This window comes from Physella acuta, unplaced genomic scaffold (genome assembly GCF_028476545.2).
Source record: "Physella acuta isolate Inbredline_101_S28 unplaced genomic scaffold, ASM2847654v3 ptg000476l, whole genome shotgun sequence".
Classification (NCBI taxonomy): Eukaryota; Metazoa; Mollusca; class Gastropoda; family Physidae; genus Physella; species Physella acuta.
The window spans coordinates 697,802-723,000 of NW_026731995.1; the positions used below are offsets into that span (position 1 = coordinate 697,802).

Below are 25,199 nucleotides of genomic sequence, written 5' to 3' on the forward strand. Positions count from 1 at the left end.
TATATATATATATATATATATATATATATATGTTACGGTCAAAGCCCGAAGTGCGGCCAAAGCCCCCATTAGCCGATCCATCCTGGCCAGTCCGCGGATTGGCCGGCCAAATACCGAAATCAAGTTAAGTTTCGGACTTTGACCGGACAATGGGAGGCAATATTGGCCAATGCGCGCATTGGCCGGCCAGTGCGGGCTTTGGCCAACTACGGGCTGTGATATATATATATATATATATATATATATATATATATATATATATATATATATATATATATATATATATATATATATATATATATGTGTGTATATATATATATATGTGTATATATATATATATGTATATATATATATATGTATATATATATATATATGTATATATATATATATATATATATATATATATATATATATATATATATATATATATATATATATATATATATATATATATATATGTGTGTATGTGTGTGTGTGTGTGTGTATAATCATATACTTTTTCGGGGGGGTGGGGAGGGGGGTGACACCCGACCTATCGGCGCCGAATCGCATCCTGCCGGGGCGCAGCCCCTCCGAAAATGTCCCCCCATAGGGATCGGATGCAGTGGCGTAGCGAGGTCGGGTGTCACCCGGTGCGGCACTTAATGGTGTCACCCCCCAGAGGCGTTGCGACCCTTCCCGGGGACAAAACTTTCAAATCAAACTTTAGATTCGCACCCCCCCCCCCCTCAAGAAGTTTTCGATTTGCACCCCCCCTCAAGTTTTTCTCTATATATTTTGCTATTTTTTGCCTTGGTGTCACCCCCCACCCCCCTCTAAATGGTGTCTCCCGGTGCGGTCCGCACCCCCCCCCCCCTCGCTACGCCTCTGATCAGATGAAAAGTGTAGTAATGCATAAAGCTAGACGTCTATCAACTTTTTATGTAGGCCTAGATCTAAATAGACTCTAGCTAGATGTCAATCAATCGAATTTTCACAAAACCAGTAAAATCTAGGGACATAATACAGTAGTGATTTTTAAAAGCAAAAAATATGGTTACTCCCCTTTACCAGCGTCCTGTCCTATACCACACTCAAATCAGCTGTGACGATGTTAAAAAAATAATTTCTAGGTACTCAATTGCTGTTTCGTGCAAATAATAATGTTCATCATAGCTATATTTATTGATTATTTTCACATGGCTTTGCGTGTGTGCGATACACACATTGGTGCTCCTAGCAGCATAACACATTTGAGATAAATGCACTGTTTGTATTCCACATTAAACTAAAAAGCCTTAGATTTTTAATGTGGCTTTCCAACTTGCTATACCAATACAACGAAATAAAGAAACGTGCACTATTTTGGCGTCTCGAATGTGGTTATCAATTTATCTTGTGTATAAGATTATCAATTTATTATTCTTATGTTTGCAAAATGTGTATTTTCTAGAATGGTTGGATAAACTGGTTTACGAATGTTTAGACCTAGATCTACATTTATGATTATTTATTATTATTATTAGTAGTAGTAGTAGCAGTAGTAGTAGTAGTAGTAGTAGTAGCAGTAGTAGTAGTGTTTTCATTATTACAAGCTATTTTATAAAATCCTAGAAACGCTATTTGAATTGAGGGGTGGTGATCTATGGACATTTTCATTATGTAAATCATATTTTATATGAGATAGTAATGGATAAAAAATATCACATATTAGTTTTATGGAAGGCTTAATAAATATGTTCACTACACGAACTTATGTCATCTATAAAACTTAAAAGTGTAAACGAAATTATAATCCTATCCATAATAGATCTCTTTAACCATGTTTTTCCCTTGAAAAAAAAATCTGTATCCGCCAGGTTAGCATACGATGGCATAGAATGGCCGTCTCTCGGATCTAAGGACGGATTCTTCTTAGGCCTCTCTATAGTTGATTTTGTGTTTATTACTTTAGAATTTATTACATTATCATTTGGTTTTCCTATTATGGTATGTAGATTAGAATATTTCTTAGAATCCGTTTAGAATAGGAAGCTAGTTTTTAATGTAAAGGATCTAGTCTATATTTTTAGACTAGACTTTTATTTGGAAAGTTTTCGAAATCGGTTAAATGTTGGCCTTGACCTTTTTGGATACCATGTTATGTTGGACCGTGTTAGGCCCTATTAATCTATTATTACTGCCTATAGACTAGATCTAGACTAGATCTAGATTTCTAAATCTAGATGATTGTAGATCTAGATAGAATCTAGTAGATATCTTCTAGTTGCTGTCAGTAACCTAGCCTCCATAGATCGTGGATAGCATAATAATAGTAATAGAGTTGTATTAGTCTCTAGTCTAGATCTAGAATCTAGATCTAGATTCTATAGAATCTAGTGGATGGGACTAGACTAGAAGATCTACTAGATCTAGATCTCTATGACTAGAGTAGAAACTAGAAATCTATGAAGTATGATTCCTAGATTGGATTTTCTAGATCTAGGAATCTAGACTAACTAAACTAGTAAACTAGTAGATCTAGAATCTAGGCTATAGATCTATTTCTAGGCCTATTATTTACTTAATACTTAGTATCTAGATTCTAGGCCTAGATTGTAGATTTAGTAGTTTTGTACATCATTGACATTGATGAATATTTGATCTAAGTCTTAAAAATCATATGTTCTAGATCTAGGACTTATACATAGCGTCTTTTTAAAACAATGTTTAGGTTGTTTTTTTTCAGAAAAAATGAACTGAAATTGAATGGTATAGGCCAAAGAAATTATATGTTTATAAAAAATGCTATTTTCTTTACTAAATAAATTTTTTGGGGGGGTAGTGGTAAGGAGGCTGAAAATTTGTGTGTTTTGCCTGGTCGCGATCACCTATAGTAAACATAACACTGTAGGCTAATTATTCTACCACTAGATAAATGGCCCTTTGAGGAAGGATACAACGGGTGCTAGGTTGATAGTGTTGTCTCTTTTCTCAAAACCAAAATCACCCCCTTAACTTCAAATTGAACCGGAAACGAAAAATGACATTGAAAACATTTTTATCCAGAATCAGCATTTTAGTCGGATTTAAGCTTGTTCTACACGTAGTTACTGCACATTGATACTAAATATAGTCATAGCCATACCCCTAAACCGTGAACCTAATCTCAATCATGACAAAAGTCGCATTTAGAGTTTCTTTCAGGAAACTATACTTGGGGGGAGATGAGCTCCTACACACACAAACATCCCAAAGCAGTCCCATTCAACGAAATATAATTATATACTTTTTCCTGTGTCCGCCCCCTCCCAGAAAGTTTAGTCCAGCCCCGCCCTCGAAAATTTCTAGTAACCCCCTCTCCCGGGAGGAAAAAGTTTGAAAGAAACACTGGTCGCATTTGCAGATCATACAAACTAAAGGTAGAGCCTGGGAGGGGCTTTTTTTTATTATTTATTTTTATATATTTTTATTATACCTCAAGATATGCATGAAAGAAACTCTAAACGCAAACCTCTTTTAAGGTTAGACAACATTGGCTTTTTAATTCAATGTTTACTCAGAAATCAGTGACGTCTTATTATTGTTTGCACTCTCCCGGCTTTCGACTATTTCCTACTATATGCTCCTTGTGACGTCATGTTTCGTTTTTTTAATTACTATTCATGTTTTTACTTTGCTTATGTTTTCTCTATAGCGTTCTCGACAGATACATAGATAGATAGACAGATAGAGAAACTATTATTATAGATTTTTCTCCATTATTTTTTTCATTGCCTTAAATTATAGTCTTTTTGCATTTAAAAATAATTATGCACTGAAACACAAAACTACACACATAAAATGTTAATAGTACAAGATTATTTAACTGAGCTAAAAAAAACAGCAAAAATATTATATAATTGTAAGGAGGAAAGACAGATCGCGAAGAGGCAAAACCAGCAAAATTGTGATTAGGGGGGATATATTTAAAAGTTATAGTGCGAATGGGAAAAAAAAAGTGAATACATATTTTTATTCTCCTTTGGCTGGCGTGTATTTCTATGCTTTGGTTTTCATTCTATGTCAAATAGTAACGAGATTAGGTGTCTCGAACCGGAAAGGAGTCTCCGTTTTGGGCTAAGGTTGATCAAGACTGGTCATGTTACTCTAGAGAGGATGTGGAAAAATTGTTATCAACAACTGCTGAGACCTAGATTCCTGAATATAGATCTAGATTCTAGATCTATAAACTAGTTAGTAGGCCTATAATATTACTTGCCATCGGTACCCGTTACATGTGAATCATAGGCCTATATATTTTTAATGTTATACATGTTTGAGAGAAAATATTTTATAAATTAAAGTAATTTGTATTAGTTTGACCGAGAAAATTGTATATATTTCACGTCTTGATACGTAGATTTATAGAATCTAGATCTAAATCAAATTTGAATGAAATAGTTCATTTCTTTATATTTTAAAATCGGAAGATGACACCATTAGTGTTGTGTTCGTTCGTTCCATAGTGTAAACATGTGACGTCATTGTTTATTGCGTGCTTGTCACAACTATAAGCACTTTTCCGGTTGTATAATAAAAACTGTATTTCTACATTCGAATATGCCTTTTTTAAATTTTTTATTCTTTAACTAAAATTTAGGTTATACATTTAAAACATCTAACATATTATTTTCAACAAATGTCCATATCAAGTTCTCCATATATAGCTGAAGATACCGAGCTCATATCCTGTGAAAATATTTTGCTGACAGAGAGAAGTGCGCACATGGACTTTTATATATTAGGATAATAAACTATTAAACTATAAACAAATGTTTGCTAATAAATCCCTAGAGATCCTGTCTTAGGCTAGTTCTAGAATTTAGATTGTAAATTTATGTCTTCTTCTACTAAAAAATATTGCCTTTTTTTTCAGTAGGGCCTACATATTTTTCTACTAGATCTAGAGATCTATATAAGTTATAGGTCTATATGAGAGGGCCCTATATTTTTCTAATTTTTCTAATTTGTCCAGTGAGGAAAGGGGAGGATGACCATGGACGTGCTTCCCCCTCTCTGTGGATATGCCTGTTATTAAACAAAATACCTAAACCTAAAAAAAACAAGTTAATAAAAAGTCTAGTGACAATTTAAGCGCAATTTCCTTATGTTATCCATAACAATTTTTTATTTTTTGTGACCGAACGAAAGGATATTTTTTTTGCGCTAAAAAAAAAGACAACTATATTACCCTATATCAACGGAAATAGTTTTATTTTAACGAGTAGGCCTACACGATGCTCAGTTTTTGAAAAAAATATCATCCTAGGCCTACACGATGCTCAGTTTAAAAAAGTAGTAATTAATTTTTTGTGACCGAACGAAAGGATATTTTTGAAAACTTTCTTCGGCAATATTGTTCAAAATTATGGCAGGAATTGATTGGTAAATGTTTCACGTCGCTAAGTGGTCTGGTTGCCGAGATATGGGCCAAAAACTGCATTTTTTCAAGGTTTTTTGGCCCACAATCATCCTCGGAACTTGCTTAACATATTTGCTTTTGGAACTAGTCCTCGATATTGCTTCATTGAGGAGGAGATTTGACTTAAAGCTGCGGACACCCATTCATTCATTCATCCATCCAGAAATGACGAGTTAATAATCGCAATTGTCCGTAAGGAAATTGCGCTAACAACATAAAAATGTATTATTTTAAAAATTAGTGTTACAAAATTAGCAATTTTAAAATCAACCTCACATTTAATTTAACATGAAGTTTCACTTTAGGGAGATAACTTTAGATTTGCTCTATCATTTCATGACTGTCAACTCCACTTTTTACTGAAATCTTCGGAAGGAAAACAAAACTTTAAAGCCTTGTTGTAAACATTTTTTAAAACTGGATTTATATATATATATATATATATATTAGGCAGTTTGGTTCACACCTTCCGGGTTTGTTTGTTTATATTATCTCATGGCCCAAGCTCTCAAAGCGATTTTGAAGCTATCGTCAGTTTTAGTCATCGGAAATACCCGTTTTTAATTAAGTCTGTTAATTAAGAATAGTAAGGTTTACTTTTGACATAATTTCTTTATCTCGCAAGAGGCCCTTTAGTGAGAGTAGCTCTGTTTATTCTTGTGTTAAAGTGAACCTTAAAATTTAAACTTCTAAACTACCCTTCTAATGTTAACCGATGTATGGTTAAGCAATGGTTCAGAGTCTTAGCTTTATATACATGACAATGTCTGGGAATAATTCTCAGCTCCTTACTTTACGTGTGTCACTATGCCAGAAATATCCCCCTCCCCTATAATACCATTTTATTATCTTTTTGCCAAAAACAAAGCGCAAGAAAATGTGTGCCGTTCCAAAATCCAATCATCTGTCTAGATTTATTAGTCATGTCGCGTCATACTCAAAAATAGAATGCATTGCGCTTTCTTCATTGATAATGGTATTTATCATTTTTTAAAGTGAATTATCAGCTAAGATTGCAGTTTTTGTAACATGGTATACTTACCCTCTGTCAATTAAAAAGGATGGCATATAAATGGACCAGAGCGAGAAAAGTCCTAAAGGTATTCGAGAAGCCCATTAAATATTTAAAATTATGCACGGTGTAGTTAAAATTAATATGGTTAGAAAATCATGTCTGTTTGGTTTTCTCAGACTTTACTAAAGATTTGATGTTTTTAATATTTTCCCTGACTAAATAAGAATAAAAAAAAAACAATTGGTTTTCATGTGTAATGGCGACATGATGGCATCATGCTATTCAATAGGCTAACATAAATTTTATTGTAAACAAAAAATGGTAGAACTAGGTTGTGGTTTAAATTTGCATTGTTAGTTAAAAACTATATCCTCAAAGTTTTGTAGATAAAAAAAAAGAAAGTTTTTTCAAATATGTTCCATCAACTTTCAACAAAGAATCATACAAATATAATTTATGACCTAATGGGGATGGGGTGTTCTATCATCTATATATATAATTCTCTTCATGGGGACCATACAGCTTGGCCGTTCCTACCCCGCTTTCTAGGCAGATCACTACCTCCCCCATCCCCACCTGGCAGGTGAGCTGTGGTTCACCATGAATGTTTACAATCCTTGTGACTGCTATTAGTGGCAGATAATTTAATTTTTAAACGATTTGAAACTAAGGGGAGATAATATGTTCTGCCTGCTCTTTTCATTTTCGCCTGTAAACTGTCGTCACAGACGGCTGCTTTCACAGAGGTGGGGGGGGGGGGGGAGAGTAGAGAGGAGTGGAAAGCGAGGGTGATGATAATCATCCTTTAATAGCTACTGATAGTGTTTTAAAGCAAAATATTTTCAGTCGCAGCATTGGTAGTGTCAAATTTACAAATTATGAATTACTGAAAAATAGGAATTAAACTAAATAGCTGCATATGCTACATCGCCGGTCAGCTCTAAGGGTTTGGTTGTTGGAATATATAGCCATTATTTTATATGTAACGCTGGCTTTGATTTTCTTTACTCTTATATGTGCAATAAATAGACTTTTGACATGTATAAAGTCTTAAAGAAAAGGTTATTGTGTATAATTGTTGCGAGTTTTTTTTCTAGATATGTATAGTATACATGTCACTAGTGTAAATGTGCTCTAAGGGTTTTTATAGTCTCCTCACCAATCATGTATTTTTAAACTTGTAACCTTGTTTTCTAGAACTGAGTAATTGAAATGTAAACAATGCAGGGGTGTACTTCTTGAAACTTCTTGGATCTTAGTTGTTGGGGTGCAGGTTTTTCTACATGTCTGCAATTTAGTCAATGACTATAATATTGAGTAATTTTCCATAAATTTTCCATTTTTATGTCCCAATTAAAATAAATCTTTTTCTTTGTTGTTAAATGTAAATATGGAACAGGATTTTCTCTAACTCAACTATTGCATGTCAAAATGTCATGGACAATACAGTCCATTTACTCTGAATTTAGCCCGCCTTTCTTTCTGGATTTTCTTCCAATGCTTTTGTTCAATTAAGAACTATCTATAAGGCAACGTTTGTTTGGTTTTGGAGTTTAGATAGGTTGTTGTCTTCAGCTATCGAGTGGGAATATTTGGTTGAGCAACCATGAGCTTTAACCACACCTACCCATTGTACCTTTCATATCACTGCATAGTTAATCATTGAACAATCACTCTGGCTAAACTAGAAGCACTTTAATAAAGTTGTTTGCATTTATCCAATTTCTTTCTTTTTTGCCTACATGCAACTTTTGTGACTGATTTAAAAAAAAAAGTTTAAAATGTCCTTCAACCTCAATTGTATTTCAAATGACATGCAATGTAATGTAAAACTTTTCTTGTCTGTTGTCAGTTGCTGATTCAATTATTTTTTTTTAATGAATGATTGGATAACATAATGTTAATGATTGGATTAGACCTGTAATATTGATTCCAAGTCCATTCTGAATGTCTCATATGATTTCTTGTGTTTCTATTTGACTTTAAAAAATAATGAGCAGCTTCCTTACTGTGGCACTCATTTATTTCAAGCAGACCAGCCTCATTTGTTATTGGTATTATTAAGTTATAAATTATAGCTAAGTCCATGAGTAATCTAATATAACAGAACACATTAATCTACTTTTTGATGCTCATCAATTTTAGTCATTAAATGTAAAAAATTAGTTATGTAAGTTCTAAGCAATGAAATTTGAATTTTTGGTTAAGGCACAGTAATACTCATACTTTGTTCAGCAAACTCAAATAAAAGTTCTGTAACATTGGTGGTATTTCCACATATCTTGCAGTACTGTGTTCATTATTTATTGCTTTTAATAAATTTAGACATTTTCTCTATTGACTTATAGAAAGTTTTAATACATCAAATGTATGATTAGGCTTGAAAAGAATAACACACACCCACAATCAATTGGGTATAAAGAGTTTTTTTTTTATAAAGAAATAAAGTCATCAGATTTTAGTTCTGTGATTCCATTGTAAATATGTTATACTTAGCCTCTGCATCTGCATGAAATGCAGTTGCACATTTTTACAAATTAGCATTCATGTTTACACCAAAGATTAATCCAATTAATATAACATTTCATTTGTAAAAAAGCCCATCTTATACTGTATTTCTGATAAGTAAATGACACATTTTATAATTGTATAAAAAGCGTATATGCTACACTAATTTTTTTTTACTTACTCTTTTAAAACATTTTTCAGAAAAATAGCTGGTTCTGTGGAATGAAGGAACCTGTTATCTACAGTTATGAAGAAGGCTCAGATGAAAAGCACTCCAGGATAGAAGTTCCATGGCATTGTTCATCAAATTATTCTATGGCAACATTGTTGTAATTGAATTTTAAAATCAATAAGCTCCAGTTTATTTGAGATTTACACCAATGGACTATGTGAGCCAAAAAAAAAATTGGCAAGAAATATATTCCTAAGAGCTGTTTATCAAAAGTTGTTTAAAACCTGACATTTGAAATTGAAGAAGATTATATATATCAAATGGCACAGCTGAAGTTGCCTACAATATCAGCTAGCTGACATTTTAACTTACAACATATTATTGACTTGAAATTTGAAGCTACAAACATATTTTGGCTTTTATAAATAATGTGAGTCTTTCTGTGTTCTCCTTGATTCAAGGTCATTATGGATAATGTACTGAATTTCCATGGAAAGATGCTGTGGATTGCTATAATTGTGTTGGTGGTAAGTAAAAAAATGGCTTATGCTGTCTGTCTTTCATGGCTAATTATTGTGCAGATATTGTAAGAGATAAAATGTGGTCACAAGTGTGTAGAGGTTAATATTGAGAATCTCTTGTCTCATTTTTACTATATTTTTTTTTTTAACTTGGGGGAAAAAGCAACACTGGTTTCCAATCTGTAGTTTAACAAGAAGATATATGTATGAGACAGTGATAGATTTTGTTTACTACTTCATTGGCTATGATCCATAAATCACCTACATATCTCTGTACTTATATTTTCTATAAAAATTGTTTTTCTGTATTAATTGTTTTTCTGTATGAATTATATATATATATATATATATATATATATATATATATATATATATATATATATATATATATATATATATATATATATATATATATATATATATATATATATATATGTATGTATATATATATATATATATATATATATATATATATATATATATATATGTATATATATATATGTATATGTATATATATATATATATAAAATTAATACAGAAAAACAATTAATACAGAAAAACAATTTATATAGAAAATATAAGTACAGAGATATGTAGGTGATTTATCTCTTTGTTGGGTAATAAAATTTTCTTTCTAATTTAACATAAGGAGAAAGCAAATATTCTAATGCTGACCAAAACTATCATTTTATTTAGATGTCTTTAGAATATTTGATGGGTTGGTTGTATTAACTGCTAGGTATGATTTACCCTAAATATTACTAGTATGGTGGTCTAGTATAACATAGACTGACATAAATTACATCTTAGTGAGCAGCACCACACATTTGAGCTGATGGTGCTAACATTTTAGCTTAAGCTAGCAGCACCACACATTTGAGCTGGTGGTGCTAACATCTTAGCTTAAGCTAGCAGCACCACACATTTGAGCTGATGGTGCTAACATCTTAGCTAGCAGCACCACACATTTAAGCTGGTGGTGCTAACGTCTTAGCTTAAGCTAACAGCACCACACATTTGAGCTGGTGGTGCTAACATCTTAGCTTAAGCTAGCAGCACCACACATTTGAGCTGATGGTGCTAACATCTTAGCTAGCAGCACCACACATTTGAGCTGGTGGTGCTAACATCTTAGCTAGCAGCACCACACATTTAAGCTGGTGGTGCTAACATCTTAGCTTAAGCTAGCAGCACCACACATTTGAGCTGATGGTGCTAACATTTTAGCTTAAGCTAGCTGCACCACACATTTGAGCTGATGGTGCTAACATTTTAGCTTAAGCTAGCAGCACCACACATATGAGCTGATGGTGCTAACATCTTAGCTAGCAGCACCACACATTTGAGCTGATGGTTCTAACATCTTAGCTAGCAGCACCACACATTTGAGCTGATGGTGCTAACATCTTAGCTTAAGCTAGCAGCACCACACATTTGAGCTGATGGTGCTAACATCTTAGCTAGCAGCACCACACATTTGAGCTGGTGGTGCTAACATTTTAGCTTAAGCTAGCAGCACCACACATTTGAGCTGATGGTGCTAACATCTTAGCTAGCAGCACCACACATTTGAGCTGATGGTTCTAACATCTTAGCTAGCAGCACCACACATTTGAGCTGATGGTGCTAACATCTTAGCTTAAGCTAGCAGCACCACACATTTGAGCTGATGGTGCTAACATCTTAGCTAGCAGCACCACACAATTGAGCTGATGGTGCTAACATCTTAGCTAGCAGTACCACACATTTGAGCTGATGGTGCTGACATCTTAGCTAGCAGCACCACAAGTTTTATCTGGTGGTGCTAACATTTTAGCTTAAGCTAGCAGCACCACACATATGAGCTGATGGTGCTAACATCTTAGCTTAAGCTAGCAGCACCACACATATGAGCTGATGGTGCTAACATTTTAGCTAGCAGCACCGCACATTTGAGCTGGTGGTGCTAACATCTTAGCTTAAGCTAGCAGTACCACACATATGAGCTGGTGGTGCTAACCTTTTAGCTTAAGCTAGCAGCACCACACATATGAGCTGATGGTGCTAACATTTTAGCTAGCAGCACCGCACATTTGAGCTGGTGGTGCTAACATCTTAGCTTAAGCTAGCAGCACCACACATTTGAGCTGGTGGTGCTAACATCTTAGCTTAAGCTAGCAGCACCACACATTTGAGCTGATGGTGCTAACATTTTAGCTTAAGCTAGCAGCACCACACATTTGAGCTGATGGTGCTAACATTTTAGCTTAAGCTAGCAGCACCACACATTTGAGCTGATGGTGCTAACATTTTAGCTTAAGCTAGCAGCACCACACATTTGAGCTGATGGTGCTAACATTTTAGCTTAAGCTAGCAGCACCACACATTTGAGCTGATGGTGCTAACATTTTAGCTTAAGCAAGCAGCACCACACATTTTATCTGGTGGTGCTAACATTTTAGCTTAATCTAGCTGCACCACACATATGAGCTGATGGTGCTAACATCTTAGCTTAAGCTAGCAGCACCACACATTTGAGCTGATGGTGCTAACATCTTAGCTAGCAGCACCGCACATTTGAGCTGGTGGTGCTAACATCTTAGCTTAAGCTAGCAGCACCACACATTTGAGCTGATGGTGCTAACATCTTAGCTAGCAGCACCACACAATTGAGCTGATGGTGCTAACATCTTAGCTAGCAGCACCACACATTTGAGCTGATGGTGCTGACATCTTAGCTAGCAGCACCACAAGTTTTATCTGGTGGTGCTAACATTTTAGCTTAAGCTAGCAGCACCACACATATGAGCTGATGGTGCTAACATCTTAGCTTAAGCTAGCAGCACCACACATTTGAGCTGATGGTGCTAACATTTTAGCTAGCAGCACCACACATTTGAGCTGGTGGTGCTAACATTTTAGCTTAAGCTAGCAGCACCACACATATGAGCTGATGGTGCTAACATCTTAGCTTAAGCTAGCAGCACCACACATATGAGCTGATGGTGCTAACATTTTAGCTAGCAGCACCGCACATTTGAGCTGGTGGTGCTAACATCTTAGCTTAAGCTAGCAGTACCACACATATGAGCTGGTGGTGCTAACCTTTTAGCTTAAGCTAGCAGCACCACACATATGAGCTGATGGTGCTAACATTTTAGCTAGCAGCACCGCACATTTGAGCTGGTGGTGCTAACATTTTAGCTTAAGCTAGCAGCACCACACATTTGAGCTGGTGGTGCTAACATCTTAGCTTAAGCTAGCAGCACCACACATTTGAGCTGATGGTGCTAACATTTTAGCTTAAGCTAGCAGCACCACACATTTGAGCTGATGGTGCTAACATTTTAGCTTAAGCTAGCAGCACCACACATTTGAGCTGATGGTGCTAACATTTTAGCTTAAGCTAGCAGCACCACACATTTGAGCTGATGGTGCTAACATCTTAGCTTAAGCTAGCAGCACCACACATTTGAGCTGATGGTGCTAACATTTTAGCTTAAGCTAGCAGCACCACACATTTGAGCTGATGGTGCTAACATCTTAGCTTAAGCTAGCAGCACCACACATATGAGCTGATGGTGCTAACATCTTAACTAGCAGCACCATACATTTGAGCTGGTGGTGCTAACATTTTAGCTTAAGCTAGCAGCACCACACATTTGAGCTGATGGTGCTAACATTTTAGCTTAAGCTAGCAGAACCACACATTTGAGCTGATGGTGCTAACATCTTAGCTTAAGCTAGCAGCACCACACATTTGAGCTCTGTTCATTTTTTTCTTGTCTTGCAGAAAGTGTTTCACATATGAACTTTGACCTCAAAACGGTGTTAGCACGCTGCCTGTCAGGATTCTGTTTTGTGAAGAAATTCTTCACCGATCTAGTGTGTGCCCCACAGCCGAGCTGTCCTGTGTTGTATCCAACGGTTGACTTGTCACATACCTGGCATGCTACTTTTATAGCTGGCCGTTTCTCCTGCATTGTGTTGGTGGCTACATTGATAGACGCGTTACATGCCTTGCACTTCAATCTAAATTATATGCTTGTCATATTAACTCAAGTTCACAAACTCGTGTCCTGTGTAAACATTCAAGTAATATCTATTGACTAGTTGTCAATAGGCTACTGATCTCCTCAGCACAGTCATTTGTTCTCTCTCTATCTCTCTTTCTCTCTCTCCCTCTCTCTCTTTCTTATTAATGTGGCGTGATGAAAGGTATTTTCTTCAATACCTTTGTTTTAAAAAATCGAGCTCTGAATGCTGTCATGTAAACCTCACATTATGTAGATGGTTATGAATAGTGTTAATGATAAGGAATTAATTATACAATTTGCCAACTATTTTTAGTATTTTATTTTTAGGTACAGATCTTCTTGACCATACAACTAATGTATTTATGCTATGTGTCAACAAATAAAACCCCCCATCAATATATCATAGGCAAGACGTTTGAGGATTCATACAGAATTTTTATAAATTCCTAAATGATTTACGTAAATTCCTAAATGATTTACGAATGAAATGTCTAACGTTTCACTTAATTAATGCTGTTTTCTTTTTTGTTTGGTACATTTTGACCCTGCTTATAAAAAAATAACATTTTTAAAACTCTAAGTACACCTCACTGTAATTTTGTGTTTTAAAAAATGATAGATGATAGCAACTATTGAATAGTGCTTTCTTTTTAAAAAATTTCCACGTAGGTTGATTTGAACATTTCATCTGGTCGTATGTAGCTTTCTCCTGACTGTCATAGTGTTGTGTGAATAGCTGAATATTGTCAGTTTTTACAGAGACCTGGCCGTATCACACAAGTTAGCTGGTCTTCTTTGTGTCTCAACATGCCCCCCCCCCCCCCCCCCACATCACCACACACGACAGTACGAACATCCCATTAAAAGCCAGTGGCTTGCATTCATAGAGGCACCTCTTTTATGTTACCGTGGTCACAGGGGGCCACCACCACCACCAACCCCAGGTGAGGGGGGGGATGCTTGTCAACAGCTGATATTAGCACTGTGTTGAGCAAACAGTAGGCGGATTTGCCTTGTGTATCCGACTTGAAGACTCCCACAGCCGCTTAGATCCAACATCGACTCAAGTTTATGGGTCCGTGTTTTCAGCGTCATGTCGTACATTTGATACACGCATTTGTCTGCTCTTCAAACCTGCCTTTAATCATTAGTTTGGTCGAATGTCGCATAAACCAAAGAAATAATAGCTACAAAAACGGCTCTTGTATCTACTTGTTTTGATTGCACGGCCTCATTCAAAGTAGCGGTACACGTGTTTTTATAGCTGACCTCGATTGTGTCATGAGGGCAGAGTTGTGTGTTTCATTACTAACCAAAGCCTTTACATTTCCACAATACTTGCAGGGGAGTAGTGAATTTTGCCATCTGTAGACCCAGTCATCACACGCAACCTTAGACTGTATGTACACACTTGTCCCACGCATCTGTAGGCACAGTTGTCCCACGCATATGTAGACACAGTTGTCCCACGCATATGTAGACACAGTTGTCCCACGCATATGTAGACACAGTTGTCCCACGCATATGTAGACACAGTTGTCCCACGCATATGTAGACACAGTTGTCCCACGCATATGTAGACACAGTTGTCCCACGCATATGTAGACACAGTTGTCCCACACATATGTAGACACAGTTGTCCCACGCATATGTAGACACAGTTGTCCCACGCATATGTAGACACAGTTGTCCCACGCATATGTAGACACAGTTGTCCCACGCATATGTAGACACAGATATCCCACCTTGCATATGTAGACACAGTTGTCCCACGCATATGTAGACACAGTTGTCCCACGCATATGTAGACACAGTTGTCCCACGCATATGTAGACACAGATATCCCACCTTGCATATGTAGACACAGTTGTCCCACGCATATGTAGACACAGTTGTCCCACGCATATGTAGACACAGTTGTCCCACGCATATGTAGACACAGATATCCCACCTTGCATATGTAGACACAGTTGTCCCACGCATATGTAGACACAGCATATGTAGACACAGTTGTCCCACGCATATGTAGACACAGTTGTCCCACGCATATGTAGACACAGATATCCCACCTTGCATATGTAGACACAGTTGTCCCACGCATATGTAGACACAGTTGTCCCACGCATATGTAGACACAGTTGTCCCACGCATATGTAGACACAGATATCCCACCTTGCATATGTAGACACAGTTGTCCCACGCATATGTAGACACAGCATATGTAGACACAGTTGTCCCACGCATATGTAGACACAGTTGTCCCACGCATATGTAGACACAGTTGTCCCACGCATATGTAGACACAGATATCCCACCTTGCATATGTATATATAATCTAGTTATAACATGTACTTCTACCCAATACCAGCATTGACATGAGCACTATCTATATTCTTTCTTTTTTCTGTGGTAGTAGCACTTTGAAAGTAGGATTACAGAGGCATTTAATATGGACTTCTGGGTACGAAAGAAATGCATTGTGAATTTTGTCCTATTACTCTTTCTGGCTTAGAGAAGATGAAAAGGACATAATCGTTGGAAAGATCTGGAAATAATTGATGCAAAAATAGCAAATGGCATAAAAGCAAAAAAGATGTAGAACTGTAAATGGGCTATGCTCTACTTGAAGTATAAAAATGCATGGAAGACGAGTAGAGGCATTTCAATTTGAATGGAAACAATAGGCCTACTTGTTACCACAGACCAATCCAGCCGAGAAAATATTGCCTACTAGGTGGTTAAATATGATCTTAATTGCAAAAAATCTCAATATCGCTGTATCAGATACAGACTATTGGTGTGCTTTCAATTGTTATGATTTGTAACAAACACCACAGACGTTAATCCGCTTGTTCAAATGGGCATGGACATGGGTTGTGGGACTGTTTTAGTCATGTTTGCCTTCTAGTTGCTGCTTGTCTGACAATGTATACTTATCAAAACTACATAGATGCATAATTGTGGCTGTTATTTTCAGTTGTTTGAAGCTGGTAATACACTCTTATAAACACTTTTTAACACGAATATGTAATGCTTGTATGTGGAGTGAGCGTTGGGGGTGGGGGGGGGGGGGGGTATACGTGTTGTACACGTAAAGGCGCCTGCAAGAAATATTTCTCTCTCTCTGCTCACGAAATTCTTGTAGGTGTGTGAATGCGTGCTTGCGTGAGGCCAGGGGTTGGAGAGGAGGGATGATAATGTTCTGCTTCATCAAGTCAGTTTTTTAAAATGTGAACGGTGCTTGCGTCAGTCGACCTAGTCGTTTTCTAGTGCATTAAATGGTCAACTTACAAGCCAGCAGTGGCATCCCCCATATTTTCTTTTCAGTCTATAAAAACTTCTCTCCCTATGCTATTATATTGCTTTTCCTGAGAACCTGTTACACATCTTCCAACATCCCATTCTTTATTACGTATCAGCCAGCATCCCAATTCAACACATGTCGGCCCTTAAATATGAGCATGTATTGTAGGAAGTGTTACAATTGGTTCTACTTAAGTTAAAGAATAGGTGCATGGTTGGCTTGGTACAACTAGTTGTAACTTACGTGTAGGTAAATGACTGGCTTAGTACAACTAGTTGTAACTTACTATGTGTAGGTAAATGACTGGCTTGGTACAACTAGTTGTAACTTACGTGTAGGTAAATGACTGGCTTGGTATAACTAGTAACTTACGTGTAGGTAAATGACTGGCTTGGTACAACTAGTTGTAACTTACGTGTAGGTAAATGACTGGCTTGGTACACAGCTAGTTGTAACTTACGTGTAGGTAAATGACTGGCTTGGTACACAACTAGTTGTAACTTACGTGTAGGTAAATGACTGGCGTGGTACAACTAGTTGTAACTTACGTGTAGGTAAATGACTGGCTTGGTACACAACTAGTTGTAACTTACGTGTAGGTAAATGACTGGCTTGGTACACAGCTAGTTGTAACTTACGTGTAGGTAAATGACTGGCTTGGTACACAACTAGTTGTAACTTACGTGTAGGTAAATGACTAGCTTGGTACAACTAGTTGTAACTTACGTGTAGGTAAATGACTGGCTTGGTACACAACTAGCTGGATTCATTGGATCAAGGCGACGATTGCTGTGCATGCTCAGAGAAAACGTTCATCTTCTTTCTTTTTATCTTCTCCCCCCCCCCCCCCCCCTTTCACTTTCGGAGTACCAATGCTGTTTGTTGAGACACAATATTCGTCTCTTGAATTGTGGGGTTGTCTAGGAAGGGTCTTTATCTGTTGGTCAACTTTGAATGTGCTCATATGGTGATAACGTAACATAGGTCATGATTTATGCGCGTATGTGATTTATGTGGTTAGTTGTAATGTGGGCAGGTGATGAGTGAACAGTGTAATGTGGGCAGGTGACGAGTGGACAGTGTAATGTGGGCAGGTGACGAGTGGACAGTGTAATGTGGGCAGGTGACGAGTGGACAGTGTAATGTGGGCAGGTGACGAATTGACAGTGTAATGTGGGCAGGTGATGAGTGGACAGTGTAATGTGGGCAGGTGACGAGTGGACAGTGTAATGTGGGCAGGTGACGAGTGGACAGTGTAATGTGGGCAGGTGACGAATTGACAGTGTAATGTGGGCAGGTGATGAGTGGACAGTGTAATGTGGGCAGGTGATGAGTTAACAAACTGCTATCATGGTAGTGTAATCTTGCAGTAAACCTTCCATGAAAGAATTTAAAAGCTGAGAATGTGCGCACTTGGATTCCACAATACCGTGGTACCCAATGCCATTGATTGAAATCAACACCGATATTTTTTTTAGTACATGTGCATTCGTTGTAAAAAATTTGTTTAACGTTTGGTGGTTAGTGATGGCAATTTTTATCCGCGTATTTGACAAAAAGAAGCACATTCTGAGAGGCATTGTTTGAGCGGACGGCCACAGCACTAAGCAAGCATAGAAAAAAAAAGGACGGGTGTGTTACAAACTCAGTCATGTGTGCTGTGTAGAGATTCCAGGGGGAATCTATGTGACAAGATACCATTTTGAGCACACTCTTCCGCTTTCATCACCTCGCCCCGAGATCTGGCCAAGCTAGTTCTTTGAAAAATGTGTTCCTGAGACAATTTTACCCTCTCTCAGTACTCACGTGTGAGAAAAATCTTAGCCTCGACACGCTCAGCGTTACATGTCTAATGGTCGTCTCTTACTAAAAATGACGTCATGCTTTTTTAGGACGACTCCCCACTCCCTGCGTCATCAATCGTCAGAATCCATACCGTACCGCGCATTTCGTTTGTTTTCACATAGGAATTTCTAGTTCGGTCGAGATAAAGTATAAACAATTATTTTATAACAATTTACAAAATAGAAATTAGATTTTTTAATATGCAAAATAACCGCTACGATGTTAAAAATGACTTGAAAGTTTGACTCACACATTGTGGCTCACATTTAATGATCTCTGACCCCTCTTCATACTTGATCTGTCCGAACCCCTCCCCCTCCATGTATATATGATAACCAAAAGTTGGGGCGTGAACTATGATTTTAAAAAAATGCGTATACCGCATGCGTATGTCATCAGTCACATTCGCGGGTTTGTTTTTGACTTGAGCGTTTACTACGTGATAAAACAATAGGCGAGTGGTGGTTAACTTGACCGCCTACCACGACACAAGCGATGTACGCTGGCAAAACTTGGACGCAATGTGTGGGTAGAGTTGTTGGAACCACACCCCAGCTGACAACAAGGCTCTGTGTAGACTGGCGTGTACAGGCGGCCAGTGTGTTAACCCCAGCAGATAATGTACAATAGTGGCCTTGTCTCACTTGGAGCAGGCCTAGGGATGGAACAAGACATTCGTTTCAAGGCAGGTGTTAAATAACGGGAGCAAATGTTTACTTGAGTCTGATAAGCTTCTGTCAGATATTCATAAGTTTATCTTTTATCAAAACACCATATGTGTGGCACCAATATACACCACATGTGTAACACCAATATACACCACATGTGTAACACCAATATACACCACATGTGTAACACCAATATACACCTCATGTATAACACCAATATACACCACATGTGTAACACCAATATACACCTCATGTGTAACACCAATATACACCTCATGTATAACACCAATATACACCACATGTGAAACACCAATATACACCTTATGTATAACACCAATATACACCACATGTGAAACACCAATATACACCACATGTGTAACACCAATATACACCACATGTGTAACACCAATATACACCACATGTGAAACACCAATATACACCACATGTGTAACACCAATATACACCTTATGTGTAACACCAATATACACCTCATGTGTAACACCAATATACACCTCATGTATAACACCAATCTGTCATCTGGTGCTAGGGCCTTGTCGTGGCTTGGCAGCTTGCGTACCCTGACGACCCCCAGAGCTATACCAGCAGGAGTGTTAACTCCTGGCAGGTTCAACCAAGCTGGGAAGGTCTGCGCGGGTAGGGGTCAGACGAAAGCTAGCACCCTGGTCCTCCAGGTTGGGGGTTGAGCATAAGGCTAGCAACCTTATCTCGTAAAACAAATTACCCGCTACAGAAACGCAGACAGAGAGAAACAAAGACAGCTCGGACCAGGGGAAAAATGGATCTCCCGATGGAGAATTTATGAAGCCGGGTGGTGAAAGCCAATATGTATTGGAAACCACCAGGTCGACCACCATTATTTCCACTAGGACCACCATCAATATTGGAGCTTGGAATGTCCGCACGATGTACGAAGCTGGAAAAGCAACCCAAGTAGCAGCAGAAATGAGACGCTATAAAATAGCTATCCTGGGTGTCAGCGAATCAAGGTGGACTGGCTCAGGACAAAAAAGGCTGATATCAGGAGAGCTACTGCTGTACTCAGGTCATGAGGATGAAAATGCACCACATACTCAAGGAGTTGCACTCATGCTATCAAATCAAGCACAAAGGGCTCTCATCGGATGGGAGGCACACTGCCCGCGGATCATAACAGCTACCTTTAAAACTAAAATAAGACGAATAAACATGGACATAATACAGGCCTACGCCCCAACAAATGACAGCAAAGAGGAGGACAAAGACGAATTCTACAACAGGCTAATGACCATTATCCAGAACCGCCCAAGAAGAAACATCCTTATACTCATGGGCGACTTCAATGCTAAGATTGGAAGCGACAACAGAGGATATGAAGAATGTATGGGACAGCAGGGTTTAGGTGAGATGAACGAAAACGGAGAAAGATTTGCTGACTTGTGTGCCACAAATAATTTAGTCATTGGTGGTAGTCTCTTTCATCATAAAAGGATACATAAAGCTACTTGGGTATCACCCGACCTATCTATAGAAAACCAGATAGACCATATATGTATCATAAAAAAGTTCAGGAGATCACTTCAGGATGTACGCGTCAAGAGAGGAGCTGATGTTGCTTCAGACCATCACCTACTGGTAGCTAAAGTAAAACTCAAGCTGAAGAAAAACATGTTGGAAAACAAAAGGAAATACAGGTACAACACAGGCCTGCTAAAGGACCCATCTAAACTCAACGAATTTAAACTTCATATGTCCAATAGGTTCCAGGTACTACAAGAACTAATAGAAGAAGAGACGATAGAGGAAACATGGGAAAAAACTAAAAGTATATTAACATCAACATGCGAAGAAGTGCTAGGCCCTATCAAAAGACAAGCGAAGGAATGGATATCAGCAGATACCATGAAAATTATTGAAGAGAGAAAAAGAAAGAAGGTAACATTAAACAACAGCCGCACACGGGCTACGAAATTAAAAGCACTGGAAGAATACACCGAAACGAACAAAAATGTAAAGAAACACATAAGGAAAGACAAACGGAGCTATTTGGAACTGCTGGCAAGAGAAGCGGAAGAAGCACTGTACCATGGTAATATTAGGGACGTGTACAATACAATTAAGAAGATATCTGGTAAGTACAGTAAGCCAGAGAGGCCAGTGAAAACCAAAGATGGAAAGACAATACCTGATGCGGAAGGACAGATGAAGAGATGGGTGGAACATTTTGAAGAACTACTGAATAGACCAACACCAGAGTGCACGCAAGACATACCACCAGCTGAAAGTGACCTCCCTATAGACTGCAACCCACCTTCAAAAGAAGAGATACATAGAGCTATAAAGCAGCTGAAAAATTGGAAGGCTCCAGGAATAGATGGTATACCGGCAGAAGCACTGACAGCAGATATAGAAACTAGCACCACACTACTATACACACTCTTCAAGAAAATCTGGGAAGATGAACAAATACCAGAGGAGTGGAAGGAGGGACTACTCATAAAGCTTCCAAAGAAAGGCGATCTTAGTGCATGCTCTAACTATAGAGGGATAACACTTTTGTCCATCCCAGGCAAAGTCTTCAACAGAATATTATTAAACAGAATGAAGGAAGCCATAGATCCCCAGCTTCGAGATCAACAGGCGGGCTTTAGGAAGGAAAGGTCATGCATAGACCAAATTGCTACCCTGCGCATCATCATTGAACAGACCCAAGAGTGGAACTCATCTCTCTATATTAATTTCATAGACTATGAGAAGGCCTTTGATAGCCTGGATAGGCAGTCAATGTGGAAATTGTTGAGACACTACGGGGTGCCACAGAAAATAGTCAACATTATTATGTCTTCATATGAAGGTCTCAAGTGTAGAGTAGTGCATGGCCAACAGACTACAGAGGCCTTCCCAGTACGGACCGGAGTAAGGCAGGGTTGCCTACTTTCACCATTCCTGTTCCTACTGGCCATAGACTGGGTTATGAAGATGTCAACAGAGAAAACGCGAAACGGTATACAGTGGACATTGTGGAGCCAGCTGGATGACCTGGACTTTGCTGACGACCTGGCCCTCCTTTCTCACACACAACAGCAAATGCAGGATAAAACCAACAGGGTTGCAAATTTTTCTACAAGCCTGGGTCTGAACATCCACAGAGGGAAAAGTAAAGTTCTCAAAGTCAATACATCAAACAACAACCCTATAACACTGGCAGAAGAAGCCCTAGAAGAAGTGGATAGATTCACCTACCTTGGAAGTATTGTTGATAAGCAGGGTGGGACAGAAGCAGACATAAAAATAAGGACGGGTAAGGCAAGAGCAGTCTTCAACCAACTAAAAAATGTTTGGGGTTCGGGAGATTTAACCCTTAGAATAAAAATCCGGATCTTCAACACACTAGTAAAACCTGTTTTACTCTATGGAGCTGAGACATGGAGAATAACTGCTATAAATAAGAAGAAAATACAATCATTTATAAACGCATGTCTCAGAAAGATCCTGCGAATTCGCTGGCCTAAAACCATCAGAAATGATGTTCTATGGCAACGGACAAATCAACTGCCAGTGGAAGTAGAGATCCTCCAGAGAAAATGGAAATGGATTGGCCACACACTCAGGAAGCCTGTATCCAGCATAACAAGACAGGCCCTCACCTGGAATCCACAAGGCAGGAGGAAGAGAGGCAGACCAAGAAAGACCTGGAGACGTGACCTGGAAGAAGACACCAAGAAGATTGGATACACCTGGGGACAGTTGGAGAGACTAGCCCTGGACAGAGACGTCTGGAAAGCTCTTGTCAGCGGCCTATGTCCCAGTAGGGACGACAGGCAAACATGACATGACATGATGTATAACACCAATATATACCACATGTGTAACACCAATATACACCACATGTGTAACACCAATATACACCTCATGTGTAACACCAATATACACCTCATGTATAACACCAATATACACCACATGTGTAACACCAATATACACCACATGTGAAACACCAATATACACCTCATGTGTAACACCAATATACACCACATGTGTGGCACCAATATACACCACATGTGTAACACCAATATACACCTCATGTGTAACACCAATATACACCACATGTGTGGCACCAATATACACCACATGTATAACACAAATATACACCTCATGTATAACACCAATATACACCACATGTGTAACACCAATATACACCTCATGTATAACACCAATATACACCACATACACCTCATGTGTAAGACCAATATACACCACATGTGCAAGACCAATATACACCATATGTGTAACACCAATATACACCACATGTGTCCAGTCAGATGTACATCAAGTCACTGATGTTAGTTGACCAGTGTGTGTGAGATGTACATCAAGTCACTGATGTTAGTTGACCAGTGTGTGAGAGATGTGTACATCAAGTCACTGATGTTAGTTGACCAGTGTGTGAGAGATGTGTACTGTACATCAAGTCACTGATGTTAGTTGACCAGTGTGTGAGATGTACATCAAGTCTCTGATGTTAGTTGACCAGTGTGTGAGAGATGTACATCAAGTCACTGATGTTAGTTGACCAGTGTGTGAGAGATGTACATCAAGTCACTGATGTTAGTTGACCAGTGTGTGAGATGTACATCAAGTCTCTGATGTTAGTTGACCAGTGTGTGAGATGTACATCAAGTCACTGATGTTAGTTGACCAGTGTGTGAGAGATGTACAACAAGTCACTGATGTTAGTTGACCAGTGTGTGAGAGATGTACATCAAGTCACTGATGTTAGTTGACCTGTGTGTGAGAGATGTACATCAAGTCACTGATGTTAGTTGACCAGTGTGTGAGAGATGTGTACATCAAGTCACTGATGTTAGTTGACCAGTGTGTGAGAGATGTACATCAAGTCACTGATGTTAGTTGACCAGTGTGTGAGATGTACATCAAGTCTCTGATGTTAGTTGACCTGTGTGTGAGAGATGTACATCAAGTCACTGATGTTAGTTGACCAGTGTGTGAGAGATGTACATCAAGTCACTGATGTTAGTTGACCAGTGTGTGAGACATGTACGTCAAGTCACTGATGTTAGTTGACCAGTGTGTGAGAGATGTACATCAAGTCACTGATGTTAGTTGACCAGTGTGTGAGAGATGTACATCAAGTCACTGATGTTAGTTGACCAGTGTGTGAGACATGTATGTCAAGTCACTGATGTTAGTTGACCAGTGTGTGAGAGATGTACGTCAAGTCACTGATGTTAGTTGACCAGTGTGTGAGAGATGTGTACATCAAGTCACTGATGTTAGTTGACCAGTGTGTGAGAGATGTACGTCAAGTCACTGATGTTAGTTGACCAGTAGCTAATGTGACCTGCTGGTACAATGATTGCAGTGTGCTAGCCTATTGTACATGACCTATGACTCCCTACTTGCAGCAGTATGTTAGATGGTGTAAACATTGGTAGAATATTTCTTTGCCTGCTGTGCTGCTGACTGACTAATGATATCATTGGTGCTTAAGATCTTGTCTTGGTGTTAAAAATCCACATTCTTGACACCAACTCACATAATTCTTTCCCCACTTGTTTGACAGCTTTATGAGGTGTTAGGGCAGGTCAAAAAATGTACCCAGTGTGTGTGTGTGTGGCAATGATAATAAAAGTGTACACCTAACAATTTACCATGCAGTATAGAAACAAGATGGTAGCATAAGGAATTTAGTTGACACAGGTATGGTAGCAGC

At 38.2% G+C, this 25,199-nt stretch overlaps 1 protein-coding gene across 3 annotated transcripts in view; it reads left to right on the forward strand.

Moving 5' to 3' along the window:
* The first annotated feature begins 1,842 nt into the window (after positions 1 to 1,842).
* Positions 1,843 to 25,199, forward strand: part of LOC131944026 (uncharacterized) — a 45,379-nt gene continuing 22,022 nt past the window's right edge. For 2 of the 3 annotated variants that reach the window (XM_059304471.1, XM_059304468.1), the window contains exons 1-2: positions 1,843 to 1,968; positions 9,147 to 9,644. In XM_059304471.1, the coding sequence (XP_059160454.1) occupies positions 9,585 to 9,644 (60 nt within the window). In that variant the 5' untranslated portion in view covers positions 1,843 to 1,968; positions 9,147 to 9,584. The remainder of the gene's footprint in view (positions 1,969 to 9,146; positions 9,645 to 25,199) is intronic. The other variant, XM_059304470.1, reaches the window with a different exon arrangement.